Source organism: Sparus aurata, chromosome 21, assembly GCF_900880675.1.
Source record: "Sparus aurata chromosome 21, fSpaAur1.1, whole genome shotgun sequence".
NCBI lineage: Eukaryota > Metazoa > Chordata > Actinopteri > Spariformes > Sparidae > Sparus > Sparus aurata.
This window is the reverse complement of record NC_044207.1, coordinates 1,625,980-1,643,375: the sequence shown is the minus strand read 5'-3', so window position 1 is coordinate 1,643,375 and position 17,396 is coordinate 1,625,980. Positions and strand designations below refer to the sequence as shown.

At 42.2% G+C, this 17,396-nt stretch overlaps 1 protein-coding gene across 3 annotated transcripts in view; it reads right to left on the bottom strand.

Moving 5' to 3' along the window:
• The window catches only part of rnf2 (ring finger protein 2), a 26,963-nt gene extending 10,103 nt beyond the window's left edge, over positions 1-16,860 (bottom strand). The window contains exons 1-3 of one of the 3 annotated variants that reach the window (XM_030402433.1): positions 16,769-16,860; positions 9,767-9,863; positions 9,353-9,513 (exon numbers count right to left, since the gene is read on the bottom strand). In XM_030402433.1, coding sequence (XP_030258293.1) covers positions 9,353-9,513; positions 9,767-9,853 — 248 coding nt within the window. In that variant the 5' untranslated portion in view covers positions 9,854-9,863; positions 16,769-16,860. The other 2 variants (XM_030402434.1, XM_030402432.1) reach the window with 2 other exon arrangements.
• Between the last annotated feature and the right edge of the window lie 536 nt (positions 16,861-17,396).

The following is a 17,396-nucleotide window of genomic DNA, read 5'->3' as shown; positions in this document are numbered from 1 at the left end:
ACACTCACCCGCTTCTCTCTCTTTCACACAACACACTCACCCGCTACCTCTCCACACACACTCACCCGCTCTCTCTCTTTCACAGACACACTCACCCGCTCTCTCTCTCTTTCACACACACACTCACCCGCTCTCTCTCTCACACACAACTCACCCGCTCTCTCTCTTTCACAGACACACTCACCCGCTCTCTCTCTCTTCACACACACACTCACCCGCTCTCTCTCTCTCTCTCACACACACTCACCCGCTCTCTCTCTCTCTCACACACACTCACCCGCTCTCTCTCTCTCTCTCACACACACACTCACCCGCTCTCTCTCTCTCACACACACACACCCGCTCTCTCTCTCTCTCTCACACACACTCACCCGCTCTCTCTCTCTTTCACACACACACTCACCCGCTCTCTCTCTCTCACACACACCTCACCCGCTCTCTCTCTTTCACAGACACACTCACCCGCTCTCTCTCTCTTTCACACACACACTCACCCGCTCTCTCTCTCTTTCACACACACACTCACCCGCTCTCTCTCTCACACACACACTCACCCGCTCTCTCTCTCTCACACACACACACTCACCCGCTCTCTCTCTCTTTCACACACACACTCACCCGCTCTCTCTCTCTCACACACACACTCACCCGCTCTCTCTCTTTCACAGACACACTCACCTGCTCTCTCTCTCTCTCTCTCTCTCTCTCAGTTTGTAGACCTGACTAAATGAAATTTAAGACCTCGAAAGAAAATATGTCCGTTTTTAAGACGTTTTAAGGCCTTAAATTTAAGGTTCAGAATTTTAGACTTTTTAAGACCCCGCGGGAACCCTGTTTTTTACCGTTATTTTCTTTATCATTATACATTTTTTATGGAAACAGAATCTGTTTTAGAAGTCAGTGGGCCCCATGACATAGAAGCTATTAACAAAAAAAAAAATGTCTGCATATTAATATTCATATAAAATAGAGGAAGCACTAAAATACAATAAGAATAGCTGTGTCTTATTCATCCAGTTTATTAATATAATCTGCTGGTTTGGAGTCACTGGTTCACATGACATGGAAGATATGGAATAAAACTGCAGTTATTTTGTATTAATATATTTATGCTAAGTAATTTCATGACAGTCCCTAAATCAGTCTCAGTGATTCAGCGCGAGGCTCTGGGAGGTGAGCTGACCGTCCTCCTGCTGCTGACACTGGGTGAACCTCAGTAAAGTCACTGCTGGACCCGAGTGAATAGCTGCTGAATATCCAACCAGAAACTAACTTCATCCCGGTTCGATGGGTCGCCTGTTGCAGCCTTTGAATATGATGACGAGGATTTCAGTCACTCAACTTAAACGGTGACTTGTAGAAATGATATAAATAGCAGTAATGACAATAATAATCGATTTAGGGTTTTTCACTGTGTGCAACTTAAATTCGCCATTCGCACGTTATGTTAAACCTACAAACGTCACGTCTTTTTTTTTTTTTGCGGCAGCGCTGAAAATCCCGCAGCAGAATGCGTAAAGGGAACACTGACACATCAGATAACCTTCCGCAACGATTGCAGGCTCTTTGGTAGAGCTCTGCTTTCAATGAAGTTCCGTCGTGACAAATGAATGAACTGCTTGTGGAGTGACATGAAGACATGAATCAGAGGCACAAACAACGTTGACAGCGGTGGCCGGTCATTATGTTTACCAATACCTGACCCGTGCCTCTCGCACACACGACGCCCCCCCCCCAGAGTTGCCTCATTATCGCCGCAGCGGCAGTTCGCCAATTCTCTGCCATTGTTTGTTCACACAGTGCGAAGCAATTCCGCTGTAAAGACGAACCAGTGTGTAGTTCACACAGCTAGCCGGTGCTGCGGTACCTAAAGAGGCGTGGCAGTATAGGTCATGATGATGTGTTTTTTTGACGTCGTGTTCTCCTGTTAATTTGAGCTTGTACCTGCTGACTGTTTATAATCATATGGATGCTGTTATAATGTGTTGTGATTGAGATCTTGACCCACCAAATATCCTGGAAATTGACGAGGTCAACTTTTTCGCTCTAAATTACAAACTGGAGGCTCTCTGACTCTCACACTCACGTGAGGGAGGCCGTTTTCTGGGGAAAAGTTCACTGAAGCCTTGGTCGGGAGGGCTGACTATCGCAGTGTTTTTTTCCCCAACACAAACAGTTGGTGGTAAGGCTGGGTAAAAAAATCAATTAAATCGATTTCATTTAAATTTTGCAATATCGGTTCATAGGGCATGAGATAGATTTTTTTCCCATGAACCCCAGTAGTCTCGTGCGCAATGAAGCAGATGTCAGTTTACATCCGGTTGACGGTCACAAACGTGCATTCACACAATGGCCGATGCAGGCAAAACTTTGCTCAGCAAGCCGTCCCAACTTAAAGTCTGTGTAAACCAAAATCAGCCATTTTCTTCTAAACACATCAAACAGGTCATAAATGTGTTTACTTAAAACATGTAAAAGCCATTCGGCCATGTAGAATTCAATTTTGGAGCTAGGCTCACAAACAGTTTTTCAACATTTCTGTGTTGAGGATTTAATGGGCGGGTCAGAAATCATGCAAATCATATGGCCGCGTTATGTAACGCGGCCATATGATTTGCATAAACCCGGCCCTGCTGCGGAAGTGGTATAAATACGTTCAGCGCGTCGGCTTCAGCGGTTCTCCCACTCACTCTCCAGTCTCGGATAGCATTGCTTACAATAGTTTGCAGCTAGCTAACCAGTCAAGCAGTCAGCTAACCAGCCATGTCTCCTCCACATCCTCTGCATCTTTCCTGGATGCCACAGTGTGCAGGGTGACGGCGCTGTTATCTTATTTAAGTTTCCTTCGGATGACAACGTAAGGAAACGGGGGAGTCCGTTGACGCTGGTCAACTGCGTCCCCGGCTTGCATCCTCTCCTCTGCTGACCGCAGCTGACACTCTCCGTCCCGCTGACGGCGGGTCCCACCGGCATAATGTGGCCGCCGCCGCCACCACCGCAGCTGCAGCCGACCCACTCCGTCCCGCTGACGGCGGGTCCCACCGGCGGTATGTGGTGGTATGTGGCGGTAGTATCAGGGCCGCATTATTGGTGAGCCGTCCCAGTGTGAACGGATAATCCGGAGGCGCGGAGCGGGGGCGTGTCGGTCTGACAGTCTGATAACTGCACAGGTCCTTCACTCAACTAAATACAGAGAAATGTCCCACAAAGCAACATTACATGACCGAATAAAAGTAACGTAGTAACTATAACTGTCTTTAGCAACTTATATGAGGAAAACAAATACCACAGCTGTATGTGGAGAAGCGTCTGTCCTCCTGTCCGTCCCCTCCCTGTCCTCCCGACTCTTCCTCACATTTCTGCTCACAAAACAGCGTCTGTCACGCTTGTCACAAGACTTTAACTCACCGAGTGTTTGACGAAAATAAATCACCGCGACCGCCAGCCCTCCTGACTGAGACTTCAGGAAACTGTCCCCCAGAAAACAGCCTCCGTCCCCGCGAGTGACAGAGTCAGACAGCGTCCTGTTTACTGATGGTGATTATGTATAATTATGTAATTTAGCGCGAAAAACTTCACTCCGTCACTTTCCAGGATGTTTAGTGGGTCAGGATCTCAATCACTACACGTTATAACAGCATCTATATGATTATAAACTGTCCGCGGGTTTAGATAGACAAGGGGAACACCTGGGGAACACCTGGGGAACACCTGGGGAGACACCGACGTCATTAACATGACGTGTAGCCCCCGCCGCATGGGCGTGGTTCCAGCGCCTCTAACTGACACACCCCCAGCGTTTCACAGCAGAAAGAAGTGCTTGTTTTTCCATGATTTTGAGACCTAATTTTATATACTTAACAATTTTTTTAATCTTTCAAATTTGGCTCAGTGGTCAATGATACATGTTTCTTTGGTGTGACAAACTCATAACACAATTTTTTTGCCGCTTTACACGGACTTTAAGTCTGATGTCTGGAACCATTTCGGATTTAAAACAGCACAGGAAAAAGAGCTGGATAAAACCAAAGCGGTTTGCAAGATCTGCCAAGCGAAGGTCAGTTATTGTAGAAATACTACAAACCTCAGAAACCACTTGAGAAGGTATCACACTACGCTACTGTTAGCTTCCGACAGCAAGCCATCCGGGGCAAAACAAAAGAAACTGCGGGAATCACTTACATTAAAAGTCGATTCGCCGCGGGCCATAAAGATAACGGAGGCTATCGCAACTTTTGTTTGCGGAGATTTACACCTGTACTCGGTAGTGGAAAACAAAGGCTTTGACATAACAGTGACTTGTCACTACATCGACAACAAGTGGTGCCTCATGTCTCATGTGCTACAGACCACCGAGGTTCTCACGAGCCACACCACTATTAATATAGCTGATATGTTGACGGAGGCCATACAGGAGTGGGGGCTGACCAGCAAAGACCAGCAGTCATGACGGACAATGCTGCAAATATGGTTTGTGCGGTGGCGATAATGCAGCTAATACACATACTTTCTAATGTCAAAATTGCACTTTAGAGACTTTTTGTTCACAGTTCAAGTTGAAACTGTCCAATTTACAAGTTTGCACTTTAAACCTGTTGTTTATAGTGAAGACAAAAAAATAAAGTACATTTGTATTTTGTCACACAGTTGAGCCATTTTCATTATTTAAGAGCAGACTAAATCGAATCGAATCGTGATCAATTGATTCAGAACCTTATGAATCAAAATCGAATCGATTTAGGAAATTAGCCACGATACCCAGCCCTACTTGGTGAGTTAAAGTTTGTTGCCGGTGACAGGAGCCGTTTTTCGTGCAGAAATGTGACGATGATTTGGTAGGACAGGCTTTATTATCATATATTTTTTATGGAAAGTGAATCTGTTTCAGAAGTCAGTGGGCCACATAACATGGAAGCTATTGAGAAAAAATAAAAACAATAAAAAATAGGTGTTTCTCATTTCTCCGGTTTACTAATACAATTTGCTGTCACTGGTTCACATAACATGGAAGATATCTAAAAATATGCAATTATTTTGTATTAATATATTTATGCCAAGTAATTTAATGACAGTGCCATGTTCTGGGAGGTAAGCTAACCGTCCTTCTGCTGCTCACACTGGGTGAACCTCAGTAAAGTCACGGCTGGACCCGAGTAGAGCTTAGAATCAAGCCCGACACAAGACCGTGCACGTTGTGTCCGAGCCCGGCCCGACACACTGAATGTAATTATGAGCCCGAGACCGATTCAAACCCGACAACTGTTTAATACGTGGGCTGTTATAACTGACGTTCTCAACTACAATTGCGAGTTGTTTGAACTACAGAAATCTTAATGAATAATGCAACAAGTGTCGCACTTAAAGGAGAACTTCGGTCGATTTAAACATGCAGCTTCATTGCTCAAGCTACCCTTGACTTGCCAGTACCGAAGACGCGAAAACATTTGGTCCAGCCATTACAGAGCTCCGTCAACGGAGACTTAGCATTGAACGCTAACAGCATGGGGTCAGAACTTTACACTGTGTTTTAAGCGTCTTAACATGCTCCACATCTCACACCAAAAGTTATGCAACATCAGCAGACACCTTAGCACACAACACTGTAGCGTGTATGACTCAAACTGAATAAAAAAGGAGTTAAAACAGTGTGTTTGTTGACATCCACGTCTTCCGGTAGCTAGACCAAACTAGTATATCCACCGAGTGTGCACTTAACAGGCTTAACAGGCTATTGCAAGGCTCATGGCTCATGACAGGCTGTAACATGGACATGTACATTATGAACAGAAACACGAAAAAGCTGGAATACGTTTCCGTCTCCGCCAGTGAGGGAGTAAGCGCACGCTCGACGGATTGACTAGTTTGGTCTAGCTACCGGAAGACGCGGATTTCAACAAACAGGTACGTGGCTGCTTGCACAAACACACTGTTTTAACTACTTTTTTATTCAGTTTGAGTCATACACGCTACAGTGCTGTGTGCTAAGGTGTCTGCTGATGTTGCATAACTTTTGGTGTGAGATGTGGAGCATGTTAAGACGCTTAAAACACAGTGTAAAGTTCTGACCCCATGCTGTCTACTGTTTTTATTTTTTTCTTTACATCTTCATGCTCCATGTTAAACTTAAGCTACACAATCAGTGATGCCGGTAACGCGTTACCACTTTTGTCATTTTCCTAAGTAAAAAATATATATTTTTGCTTTCTTCTTGCGTCTCGGGGAGTGACGTCACGTACGCGAGAAGTCGCGTTTTCCAGCATGAGGACACTCACTTGTTGGGGAAGCAGCATCCGAGCCAGCAACACCAATAGACTCAATAGACCCAGAGCCAATCACTGCAGAGCTCAAGCCCATGACACACCTTAAGAAACAAGAGGACTTATACCTGCAGCGGCGCGAGCTGGACAAGGATTTTGCCGGCAGTTCGGTCCCGTTCTGTGCTTCTAAACTGACTGTTGAGGATTAATGAGACTAAACGAGTCCGGACCGAGTCTGTTCCGGTCTGAGGAGATCCGTATACGCCAGGACAACAAAGTGGAATGTGGATGTTCATGTGTAGCTAGCTGCTAGCCCACCCACACTGCCCACCTCCCGGGTCGACGGACCGGACGCACCGGCACGTCCAAAACCGGACTTAGGGTAACTAATGTCCGCCACACTTTTTCACGAACATTGCCATCACGTTTACTTTGTGTCTGGTGCAGGAAGAAATGGTAAAAACAGGCTTTTGTCACGAAAGTGGCCGCAGCACGTGTGGTTGTTGAGGAACAGGGGAAGTTGTGTGAGGGACGCCGGCGGTGATACAGACAGCGACAGATATGGCGAGTTTTGAGAGACGAGAGATTTGTGACATATAGCGTGTTTGGAGTGTATAGTTAGTGTGTAATGTAGTGTTTGGTGTGGTGTGTTTAGTGTGTAGTGTAGTCGTTTTTTTGTGTTGAAATGAAATGAAAAAATAACTGTACAGTCACACATGTGAGGGTGTGCTGAAAATAATGACACCAAACAAGGCAAGGTAAATAGTTTTTAAGGTGAAATATAATGGTATAAAAAACAGCCAATTATATCCCTGACGTCCCACCTTCGAACACAACCTCATTTGGCCATCCATGAAAAAGCTACTTAACCTCCCACTTTTCTATAGGAACACATGCTTCCTACGGGCAATGCACTAGTACCGTTAAATATCCCCCGGATGGAAGTCAAGCAAGTTTTTTTTTTTGTGACAGGCAAACTTTTTCGACCATCAGAGTTGCACGAGGCAGTCAGGGGTAAAGCTAACTGTTTAACAGTCCGATGTGGTTCCACACATCTCTGTATGCAAACGCAACGTTCACACTGGTAACATGAACTTTACCAGAACATGCGCTGGTGTTCACAAGTATGCTGATCAACAACACCACTTATAAATGATTTTTTTTAAGTCAATCAGTACTAATAATATAATCATAGCATGTACATTTTTGTCAATATTTTATAATACATATTGTGATTTATATCAGAAAATGGTCTGATTAGAGCACAGATGTCCACCAAGTCTGGGTCATTTGTGTTGTACTTTAGTGCACTAATGTAGTTTGCAGACTAATAATCCAGGGTTTGAACTTTATCAACATGAAATGCGAATTGCAAAATTTTCCTTTGTGGGACGTATTATCTTATTTCATGAATTGCGAGACTCACAGTCGGGTCGCCAGGCCAAGGAGACCTGCCGCCAGGCCAAAAAAAAAAATCAATATGTCAAAAATAAGCCACCTATCAATTCATTCATAAATCAATAATCATTTACATTAGGAGCGCCTCTGTGCAGTGCAACGCGAGTCAACCTGCTTCGTTGCCTAGTAACGATGCGTGTACCGCTGCTGAGAGCGCGGGCATATATTCTGGGATGTTTAAGGTTTGTTAGCTAACAAACTATGGCGCCGCCGAAGAAAAGAAAAAATATTGCGGGTGACAGACAACTTAATATAACGAAATTCTTCTGCCAGACTCCGGAGCCAAGGAAAATAGATGAAGGGAGAGCAACAGAGGCAACTCCAGAAAAAATGACAGGTGCAGGTGAGACGGAAGAAAGGGGGGCAGATTGCAGTGGAGAGGGGGGCTGCTCGAGGACCGTTACTGCCCCTGACGCCGGTCCAAGGGGTGACGCCGGTCCGACTGCCGACCCCAGTCCGACGCGTGACCGCGGGCCCGGACTGACTGGTAAACGCTGACCCAGCAAAAAAAAAAAATACAGCTAAACACAGAACATCTGGCTGGGATCCCGAATGGCTTAATAACCATAACTACAGCCCTTGGTTGTACCACACTCCCCATGATGGGTTTACAATTTTTTGTTTAGCTTATATTTTTGTTCTGATTGAGGAGCTTCTCTCTCTCTTTTTTTTTTTTTTTTTGGTAAGCAATAATGATGAAAATAACACAGACAATAGGCTAGTTTTCCCAGGCATTGTCAAATGTATGTAACTCTGTCATAATAAAATGAATAAAAAACTTATGTGTTTGTTAAAAAAATATTTATAACTGATAGAATCTCAATTATGTGTAGGGATGTTTTGTCGCTTATCCTTTCAGCATAAGCAGCCCGTTTAAAGAGGACCATCCCAGAGGGTTTTCATTGAGATCCCTTCTGCAATGTACAGAAAAGATGTCCTTGATGCTCATATGGGTTCAGACCACCACGCTGCAGCCTTTCAGGCCCATGCAACTTTGATTAAAGGTTAGATTAAGCCTAATGATTTCAATTAAGTGATATCATTCAACAATACACCATACCACGCGTCTCGTCTGTTCAGGGTTTTTTCGGTGGATACCACCGGGCCTGAAAAAAATTCTAGGGGAAACACTGTTTCACCTAATATTTTATTCCATTACTTTTGATGATGTTTTAGTTTTCCGCCGTGGTATCGTTTCAGTATCGGTATCAACATATTTTAGGCAGGTATCGTGCCAAAGTCATAATTTTGGTATCGTGACAACACTAGTATATACATTGTATATATATATCTTGCTTTCTATTGATGTTATGTACAGAGTGATATTCTTTTCTTTTTTTTTTTTTCCTTGCGGACACACTGCTGCTGTGACAAAACAATTTCCCAGTCTGGGATCAATAAAGTAATTCTATTCTATTCTATTCTATTCTATTCTATTCTATAAGATGGTCACAAGAATTCTCTTTTCTGATTGGTGCCACCGCACCTGAAACTCTGCCTTCCCTCAGAGGTCACCACTACTCATTTTCTTTGACATTCACTTCACTGGATTAGTTGAGCTGAGATCATCAGAGACCTGTAGAGTACTACAGGGGCAGACAGGGCTCTTTTGGTTTCCACTGAATGGTAAAACTCACCCAGATCTCAAAGCTGTGATGATACAGTCAGCGCAGAAGCGATGCAGACATTCTTTGGTTGTCATTGTGTTCTTCAACATGTCCAAACAGATAGGACACATGAGTTCGCTGTGCAAGGACCTGGGTGACACTGCTATCTCCAGTCCATCTGTGATAGCCTCCTGTGCCCATATGAAACAGATCAAGATGAGGTGAGTAAACACACAGATACATCTATATGTGGACTTAAGGGTTAGAGTTAGTTAGAGACTATAAATAAGTGATACAGCTACAGCTCATGGGTCTTATTTGGTATGTTAGTTCTCAGAACCAGTGTAACTGTTGTGTGATTGATTAGTTTAAAAAACAAACACAGGCAGAATGATTTTGAAGAAACTTCTATGATGACTGATGACTGACGGTATGAATCGTTACCTGTGGTGTTCTCTGAAGCTCATACAGACTCAGCTCCCAGGTCTTACTGAGGGGTTGAACCCCATTGGTCTGAACTGTCTGAGTCATCACTGCAACACTGAAACACACAAACATATAATTAGATTTTCTCAGAATTCTGGAATGTAATGATGAACTAGTGATCATTACTGGTGGGGAGTTTTTCTTAGCAAATAAAAATTAGCTGCACTTTTAGTGCATCTCTACACATTTCACTTACTAACACAAACCAGGGACCCCATGCAAGACACTAGCCCCATTCACACTGCCATTTGCATGCGGGGATCCTGTGCCAATTCTCCGCAACCTCCTCTGTGTGAAAGTTTCAGATGTGGAGAGTGAGTGTGTGTGCATGCGTGCAAGTGGCTGAGAGGCAGATAGTATGGTATTATAAACATATGTAATATGGCACAGATAGATGACAATAAAAATAAATAAGTAAATAAAGTAAAAAGTGTAAATAAGAAAAGAGAATGAGGTGGAAAGAAAAAGTGGAAGAAAAAAGTTAAATAAGTAGTAATAGTATGCAACATGATATGAGATATATTAACATAGTATAGTGTCATATAATATAACCTAATATAATGTAATTAGATTATTTGAGATAAGATAGGACAGTATAGTGTAATACGAGATATTATAATAAGAAATGTAGTATGATGTAACCTAATATAGTCTGAAGAGATAATGTGAGGTATGATAATGTAATACAGGGCAAAATTATAATATAATATATCATGATGTAATATAGCACAGGAAAATAACATAATACATATGTGAACATAATAACCTAATGCAAGCAATATATCATGACAGTGACTATCATGAGATAATAATTGTTGGAATTACAAATAATAATCGGTTCAAAGTGGCCAAATTGGTAGCCCCAGCGGAAGACAGGCAAGGTGGCAGTGAAAGGCCCCCCCCCCCCCCCTTTTTTTGTATTTTTTAAAAATTATTATTTATTTATTTATTTTATTTTAGATTGTACTAGGCCTGGGCGATAAACCGAAAATTTACCAATACCGAAATTTACGACGATAACGACGTCATTTTGGCCATGTCAGTATATTTGGTGTCATAGGCGTAACATCCTCTAGGGACAGGGGACATGTTAGGTCCACTTGATTAATCTACCCCGGCGTATACCGATGTGCTTATTTTACATTAATTTGATGGCAAACTCCGCCCGCTGATGCAACACCAGCTATGCCAGGTTAGTAATCAAGTGAACCCACTCTCGCTGTGAGTCGTGGACAGTTTGTGTAATGATGCTGCGTTCAAAGACTGCAACAGGCCACTGTCTTCGGCCGGGCCGGTCCATTGCTCAAACATTTGTGTTTTGTTTTTTATTCACTCAAAATAATGACTGTATTTCCAGCTAGAAAACGCGCATCTTTCTCCTCCCTCCATTGTTGTTTGCATTTGTGTCTCTGCGTGGTCTGACACGTGAGTGTCCTCATGCTGGAAAACGTGACTTCTCGCGTACGTGACGTCACTCCCCGAGACGCAAGAAGAAAGCAAAAATATATATTTTTTACTAAGGAAAATGACAGAAGTGGTAACGCGTTACCAGCATCACTGATTGTGTAGCTTAAGTTTAACATGGAGCACGAAGATGTAAATAAAAAAATAAAAAACAGTAGAATAAACTTTGAGCAAGTTTGGAGGAAAGTCGGAGGTGTGGACCCATTTTAAACAAGTTGTGGGCCGTGATAATAACATTTGTCGGCTTTGTCGAGTGCATTAAGTGCGACACTTGTTGCATTATTCGTTAAGATTTCTGTAGTTCAAACAACTCGCAATTGTAGTCGAGAACGTCAGTTATAACAGCCCACGTATCAAACAGTTGTCGTTTTAAATCGGTCTCGGGCTCATAATTACATTCAGTGTGTCGGGCCGGGGTGGACACAACGTGCACGGGCTCGGGTCGGGCTTGATTCTAAGCTCTACTCGGGTCCAGCCGTGACTTTACTGAGGTTCACCCAGTGTGAGCAGCAGGAGGACGGTTAGCTCACCTCCCAGAACATGGCACTGAATCGCTGGAAACTGATTTAGGGACTGTCATCAAATTACTAAAATTACTACAAATATATTAATACAAAATAATTGCAGTTCTTTCAATATCTTCTATGTCATGTGACCCAGTGACTCCAGCAGCAGATTGTATTAGTAAACTGGATGAATGAGACACAGCTATGTTTATTGTACTTTAGTGCTTCCTCTATTTTATATGAATATTAATATGCAGAAATCTTGATTTTTTTTCTCAATAACTTCCATGTCATGTGACCCACTAACTTCTGAAACAGATTCTGTGTCTATCAAAAATATATAATGATAAAGAAAATAATGGTAAAAAAGTTCTCTAATGCTCAAGAGGTTAACATATTATTAAGCAGCAATGTCAACTTCTCTACCATTTTGTCTCATGTCTTAGATTCTGATTCTGAAGTCCTCAAAATGTTTATTTATTTACATCCAACCTCTTCCACCACCTGCAGTACAACCACGTGATTCAATTCGAAGAAATTAAAAAAGCGAGAACGAGAAGCTTAGAATTTGTTTATAAGGGACTGTATATTTTATACTTTTAAACTTGTTCAGTTGTTGTCATTCATTTCAAGTAATCTGTGCTTTTTAGCTGTTCAATCGTGTGCTTATCAGTTGTTCTTAACTACTAAATAAATAATATAAATCATAACTACAATGTAGTTTTACAGTCCTTGGGGGGGACTTATCGTTCATTTATCGTTATCGAGGTGAGTTGCTCAACATATCGTGATATTGATTTGAGGCCATATCGCCCAGCCCTAGATTGTACCTTGGGCCGCAGCCGAATCCGAAGGGAGCTGCAGGCCCGTTGCAAATCTAAACTCCTGTGCCACTTCCTGGTCTGGCCAACTTCCAGACCCTTGGGAGGAGGTCTGCCCGCTGAGGAGTGGGTTGTTGTTTTTTTTGTTTTGTTTGTTTGTGTGTTTTGAAAGAGAGGGGGTGTGAGGTAGGGCCCAACCACTCAGCCTAGCCCTGCCCCAAGAGAACCAGACATAAAGCCCCCGCCCACCGCCACCTTCCACCAATCCAGTCCGGCCCCACCCTCTGCCTTTATTTTATTATACAAATGTCATTATCATGATTATTGTTATAATAATAATAACAATAATAATAACAATAATAATAATAATAATAATAATAATAATAATAATAAAATAAATAAATACAAAATGAAGAGATATTATATATATATGACATGGTAATAATAGCAATGATAGTAATGTCAGTAATAACAATCACAATCGTAATATTCAGTCATACTAATAATGTTAATAAACACAATCAACAAAATGAGCATAATAATAGTAATAATTAGCACAGTCATATATACAACACGATATCTTTCTAACTAAAGAAATTAAATGCCCCTAAAAAAGTAGGTGGGTTTTTCTCTTTATTCACTGCAATTTGGTGCATAAAGTCTTAGCATACTGCCTCTTCTACAAACACATCACATATTGTCATTGTCCACAAACTTTCCAAACTTTACGAAAACTGCACAGTTCTGCAGCAGAACAAGTTTTTCCGTCTGTATATAAAATTTACACGACTATGTTAACAAATTAATATAAAACGAAATCCACTTATGCACAATACAAATTTTTACTGTTTTTAAAAGCTTAACAAACTTGTCTGTAAGTAAACCTTGGCACATTTTAGAGCTTCAACTTTTGAAATCAAAACGAACTTGTTTTATATTAACCTGGTACATTTCAGAGTTTACCAACTTACTCTACATAAACCTGAGAATATCTAAGTGCTTTGTAGTGACTTGTATTATGTAAACCTGTGCACATTTCAGTTCATTATCAAATAGGCATGTTCTTCTTCATGAAAAGCAACTGATCAGCATGCTTAGAGGTGAGAGCACTTCTCTGAGCAGTGATCAGCACCAGTATGAATCTTGTGCATCCCTCTTGTTTGTTGCATGTAGGAGTTCTTTTCCCACTCATTATCAATAAAATGTACTTACAGAGTTGTAAAGGACACGTGTGAGCTCTGATTGTTAGAGTCTGTAGTGCTAAACACAACTGACTACACCACCAAAGTCACCAATCTGCTCAGTGATACTAACTATTAGACTCTGAGGCAGGTTCCTAATAGTAGCTACAAAAACAAAGTTAAAGAGTGTCTGCAAAAACTGGAAAGGGACAAAGCCATTGACTGGCCATTATATTACAGACTGAACACCAGGGAAGCCATCCTATGTATCTATGGACTCCCCAAGATACACAAGGAAGGAGCACCACTCAGACCCATCCCCAGCAAGAAAACTTGGTTACCTAGAACATATCCAAGCACTTAACCAGTATCCTAGCTCCTTTGGTCCGTAACACTCATCATCACATGAAAACCTTAAGATTGGACAAAGATGAAACAATGGTTTCCTATGATGTCACATCCCTTTTTACATGCATTCCCACTTAAGAAGCCGTTACACTGCCACAGGACAGCACTCGGTCCAGCAGAACCAACTTCACCCCAGAGGACAGTGAAGGTTTCTACAGATAGATGCAAGGTTGTGCCATGGGCTCACTGGTGTCCCCAATAGTGGCAAGTAACTGACACATTCCTGTCCTGCGCTGCTGGCGTTTCTTCACCATCTTTAGTCTTGCCTCTGTTGTGGCTATGCTCCTACCTCTGGTGTCAGATCAGAGGCGGAAAGAAACTGTCCCACTTGCACCACTGTAACTTTCATACAGATGGTGAGGCAGAATATCAGTGCAAGATTCCTGACTTCAAAAGGCAGTGTACATGAGGCTTAAATCGACAACATGTTGCCTCAGGAATGAATCATTTGAGAGTTGATACTACACATAGTGACAGCGAAGAAGCTCAGAAATGCTGAATCAGACACATCTGTTCTTCATCATGACTGTAGCATTTGTGTCCTAGACATATACACTACTCATCACCCATGTCTTGCTGAGTACATCTTCTTTCTCATGCATCTTAACTTACCTTACATCTAAGACTTACAGAAAATCTTAGCTTATTTTATTGCAATTGCCTTGCTATCCTGAATATACACATGTTTGTGGATTAATGCTACTCAAATGTTTAAGCCATGACTACTGCACTGGATCACATTACACACTATACTTTAAAAGGGATAGTTCGGGTTTTTTGAAGTGTGGTCATATAAAGTACATATCTATAGTCGATCTGTTCCCTACCTTAATTGCCGATCAGCGCAGCCTCAGTTTGGAGAAGTAGAGAGCCGCTCCAGCCCAGACGTTCAGCTTTGTACTGCAGTAAACGGAGTCCAGATGCAATTACGCATTAGCGTAACGCATCAACAGGTGATCTGCGAGCAGCGAAATACAGTGCGAGGCCCAGTTGTGCTAATGCGTAGGGATACGGAGGTTCTGTTTTAGGTAGTTAAAATTCGCTTTCCATCTGGACTCCGTTCACTGCAGTACAAAGCTGAGCGTCTGGGCTGGAGCGGCTCTCCATTTCTCCAAACTAAGGCTGCGTTGATCGGCAATTATGGTAAGGAACAGACCGACTATAGATATTTTATATGACCCCACCTCAAAAAACCCAAACTATACCTTTAATGTAATGTAATTTATACCATTTTCATATCAAAACGGTGTTCACTAATGAAATACATTAAATGTGTGTTCAAATGTATGATTAAAAACCTTTTCTTGACAAGATTACAGCATAAAGTGAAATCACTGGGATATTTCTTATTCCCAGGAGAAAACATGGATCTTCTTGGTTCTCAAATGACAAAAAAAGAGCAGAAAGCTAAGAGGTGAATTTTCCAAAAAACAGAGCCACAGCCTGGGCCAATAGGACTGGCTTTTGTCATTAAATAACTCAAATATCTTAAGTTCAAGTGATAGTTCAAACAATTGTTTTCTACGTCTTGTCATTGCCACCTGAGACTTTATAGAGTGGTGCGCTGGTTAAATTCATGAGCAAAATATCTACAAGTCAACCAGACGGTTACCCCAAACTGTGTATTGGTCCTGCCCGGCTATTTGTGCTTCTATTCTACCTACAGACAAACGGAGAAGACTTAAAAATAAAATGCCTGGTCTGAGTCTCAAATGTTATCACAGCTCTGCAGCTGTATGGCCATGCTGCCATACATGTGACAAGCGAGAGGAAAGTGGGGTTGGTCCATATAAAACATACTGACTGATTGAGGGCAAACTTGTAGCCTATTTCCATATAAACTTAAGTAGGTCAAGAAAAACAAAACCAACGTCAGAGACCCTGACCTTGAGACGCCTTGACCAAAATTTCGATATTCTCTGCACCGCAACCATCAGATGATATCCATAAACAAAGCCTACTTGGCACCCATCACTGACTCCAGCTAGGCTACATGGTTCCCTGTTCGCTCCCGTTTGTTGGCTGTGTTTGTGTATCGTTAGATATTTCTACACGCTAACACAAGACAAAAAGTGGCTCTGCGCGGACAACTGACTCTTTCCATTTTACGGATTTCAACTAATCAACTGCAATTAAAAGACAGAACCCGCATACAGATTTCATTCTTAATCTGCGGGGCTGGGCTACTGCTAACTAGCTACCACAGAGCTAACTATTTTCCATAACGCTAAAATTAGAGCCATAATAACCCCCTGATTTAGCCTCTGTTCAGCCGCCAGAAGACAAACACGAATAGGCAGTCCCTTCGTGTCAAATTAACCATTACAGTTCACGGTACAACAAGCTAATGTCTCACATACTGCGAGGGGGTCGTGAGTGTAATTTGTCTCTGAGACAGAGGGAAAAACAACAACAGAGAGCCGACGCACCGAACTGCTGAGCTGAGCTCTGTGCTGTACCAACCCTATTTCCCGAACTTACACCGTTATAAAATAGTGTCTGAATGGTCGTAATACACAAATACAGACAAAAAACGAATTATTCCTGACCTGCATCAAATTTGACTGTTTCTGTACTTACATTTTCAGTTGGGGGTACGAGCCGATCCAGGCAGCGCGTTTGGGCGAAGGCAATATGGCGGATGCAAAAGAAGCAGTGTTGTCTGGGAAATGTATGCGCTATGCCAGAGGAGCTACGGATCCCGGATCAGAAAGGTTTGGAGGTTTGTGCTTAGACAAAAACAACAGGCAGCCTATATTTATATACAGCTTCCAGTTGAAGATAACATTATGTGAGAAAGAGACCATCTCAGTATTGAACCAGAGCGCCACGATGATAAATCACACACTGAAAGGTCAATCATACAAACCGATTAATGCATTGCTTGGCAATGGCATGGAGGAAACAGGATGTGATAATTAGCAGACTTAAGTGAGACTTAAGTGAGTGAAATTAAGGATAAGTAGAGAAGATGGGCGCTCTTTGAAAAATGTTACATGTTGGGTCTCATCCCTGCCACTTTGTTAATTCTGGTTATACTCATGCTGCTCAGTAATAGATGTTGATCCAAGATGTAGTTTTACATTGTTACCACTAGAAGACGTTCCAGCTCTAGTTATTGTCTCTTAGAAATTGATTATTGGTATAAGTGCCAATAAGAAGGCCATGATTGCGGTGATGTGCACGTCTAAAATAGTGTCGAGGACGG